Raw genomic sequence first — 2,119 nt, 5'->3', positions numbered from 1 at the left:
TTCGAGTTATTCAGCTATTGTATGTGTGCCTTCTCTTTTTCATCGCGATTTGATTTTAGTGTCTTATTTATTTATATTTGCTTCTGACTTTATAAAACATGAGCCTGGATTTGGATAGTTTATTCTCATTGCTCCTTCTGATTATTGGTTTCTATACTGTTTAGATGGATTCGTTGCCTAGATAAGTTTAATGGCCAATTAGAAATGCTTTTTTATGTTGAAAAACTTCAATAATGATAAGTTACATGCCAATTAAGTTTCAATATATTATGAGAAGTTTTCGTTGTTGATTAATGGGCTGTATAGTTTAGCTAGAAGTAAACGTAGGTTTGGACATAGATAAATGGGCTAAATGATAAGATTCGGCCAGGCCCATGATAATAAAATTCATAAGCTAGCTCATATTTCTCCCATAATAATAGTGGCAAATATTTTTTATAACTTAGTAGAGTAACTCTTTTTGTAAATAATCCTAGTAATTAAGTTCCATACTTCTCCATAAATCCATTTCATAATTTTGAACTTTCACAATAATCTCAAACTTAGGAAATGAACAATCATGAATACGATAGCATGCTTTAGGTGGCGCTCTTAATTAATCAAATTATCGTGATTATGTATACGTTCGCGTGACATAAATATGATTTTCAAAATTAAAATCAAGGTATGCGTTCGCGCAACTTTGGGCGAAATAATCTTAATAATAATAAAGTGTTATTAATTGTGTACACGTACGCGTGACATGATTCATGACACGCCAAACAAAACGAATACACGTATGCGTGATTCGTTTCAAGATAATTCCATAATTACAAATAATCAAGCAATTAAAAGCGGTTTAAGGCAAAAGTGCATAAATTTTCCTAGAACATAAAATATGCAGAATTAGTTAACCCAGGTATGATTATTAAAGCGACCGTGGTAGAACCACGGAACTCGGGAGTGCCTCACACCTTCTCTCGGGTTAACAGAATTCCTTACTCGATTTTCTGTGTTTCGCAAACTTAAACAGAGTCAATTTCCTTGAATTGCTATCAGTGGCGAAGCTAGAAAATATTTCAAGGATGTTCAAACTTGAACAAGAAAAAAAATTCTCAACAAGTCGGTGCACCGAAAAATTTAAATCAAACAACGTGATATCGAGCTAAATTATAAAAATACGGGTAATAGTACGAATAATTGGATAAATCCAAACTAATATAAAGAAGCATCGAAAAGAGATTCTACTTATTACAATTGTACTCGTAGAGGTTTCATCTCTTGAATTTTTTTTATAATAGACTCATTAGAAACAATACTAAATACTTCTCTTTCTACATAAGGTACTATGCAACCGCCTAAAAAGTCATCATCCATTCGATTCCGCAAGTCATTCTTGATAAACTTCATTGCTGAGAAAAGCTCTTTCAACAGTTGCAGTGGCAACAGGCAGAAGCAACGCAAGTTTCACTAAGAGGAATACAAGAGGATAAACTGAATGCTTCTTTGTCTTAACTAATCTTTTTGAAAGATCAGAAAGCCCATTTAGATTGGAGAATCTTTCATCAAAATCACAAACATTAATAATGTAACTCGCAAGTGGATTCTCAAAAGCACTCATCTGAAATTCATCAAAGTCATCAGGATACAATTCAACCATCTTCATTATTTTTTTGATATCAAAACTTGAAAATGAGTCAATTGGATTCAAACAACCAACTCCATGAAGCAAATCAGTTGTCACTTCGTCAAAACGATCATTAATTCCTTGAAATTGCCAATCAAGAACTTTACAAAACACATCAACACGATAATGATGAAAGACAGTATAATCAGCAGGTTTTCGCAAGTGATCTTCCAGAGTTAACATATAGATCATCAAAATTAGGCACCAAAATATCATGCTTGATATAAAATATAAATACTTTATCAACAAACAAATCCCATTCATCATCCCTCCTTAAAGTTTGCAATCTTGTTACACCCTATGTTTTTGTACGTAAAAATGCGTCGTAAGTAAACTAATGTAGGACCAAAAATGAGATAATATTTAAAAGTAAATAAAGTAAGTTAATCATGTTACCTATGAGGTTACAAATATTGAAGATCATGAACAACAAGTACAAAGAGGGTTGGACAG

General features: G+C 32.4%; 1 protein-coding gene across 1 annotated transcript; it reads right to left on the bottom strand.

Annotated features, from left to right (window-relative positions):
- Positions 1 to 1,369: 1,369 nt before the first annotated feature.
- On the bottom strand, positions 1,370 to 1,849 carry LOC107820009 (uncharacterized). The gene has a single exon (XM_016646219.1). It carries the CDS (start codon positions 1,847 to 1,849, stop codon positions 1,370 to 1,372), a length of 480 nt encoding a protein of 159 aa, XP_016501705.1.
- Positions 1,850 to 2,119: the final 270 nt, after the last annotated feature.

Source organism: Nicotiana tabacum, chromosome 13 (genome assembly GCF_000715075.1).
Source record: "Nicotiana tabacum cultivar K326 chromosome 13, ASM71507v2, whole genome shotgun sequence".
NCBI lineage: Eukaryota > Viridiplantae > Streptophyta > Magnoliopsida > Solanales > Solanaceae > Nicotiana > Nicotiana tabacum.
Note: the sequence above shows the minus strand (reverse complement) of the source record. Positions and strands in the feature narration are given on the sequence as shown.

What these genes read in the sequence shown, in the direction of transcription:
- LOC107820009 (XM_016646219.1), bottom strand. Translation starts at nt 1,849, where the DNA reads ATGTTAACTCTGGAAGATCACTTGCGAAAACCTGCTGATTATACTGTC.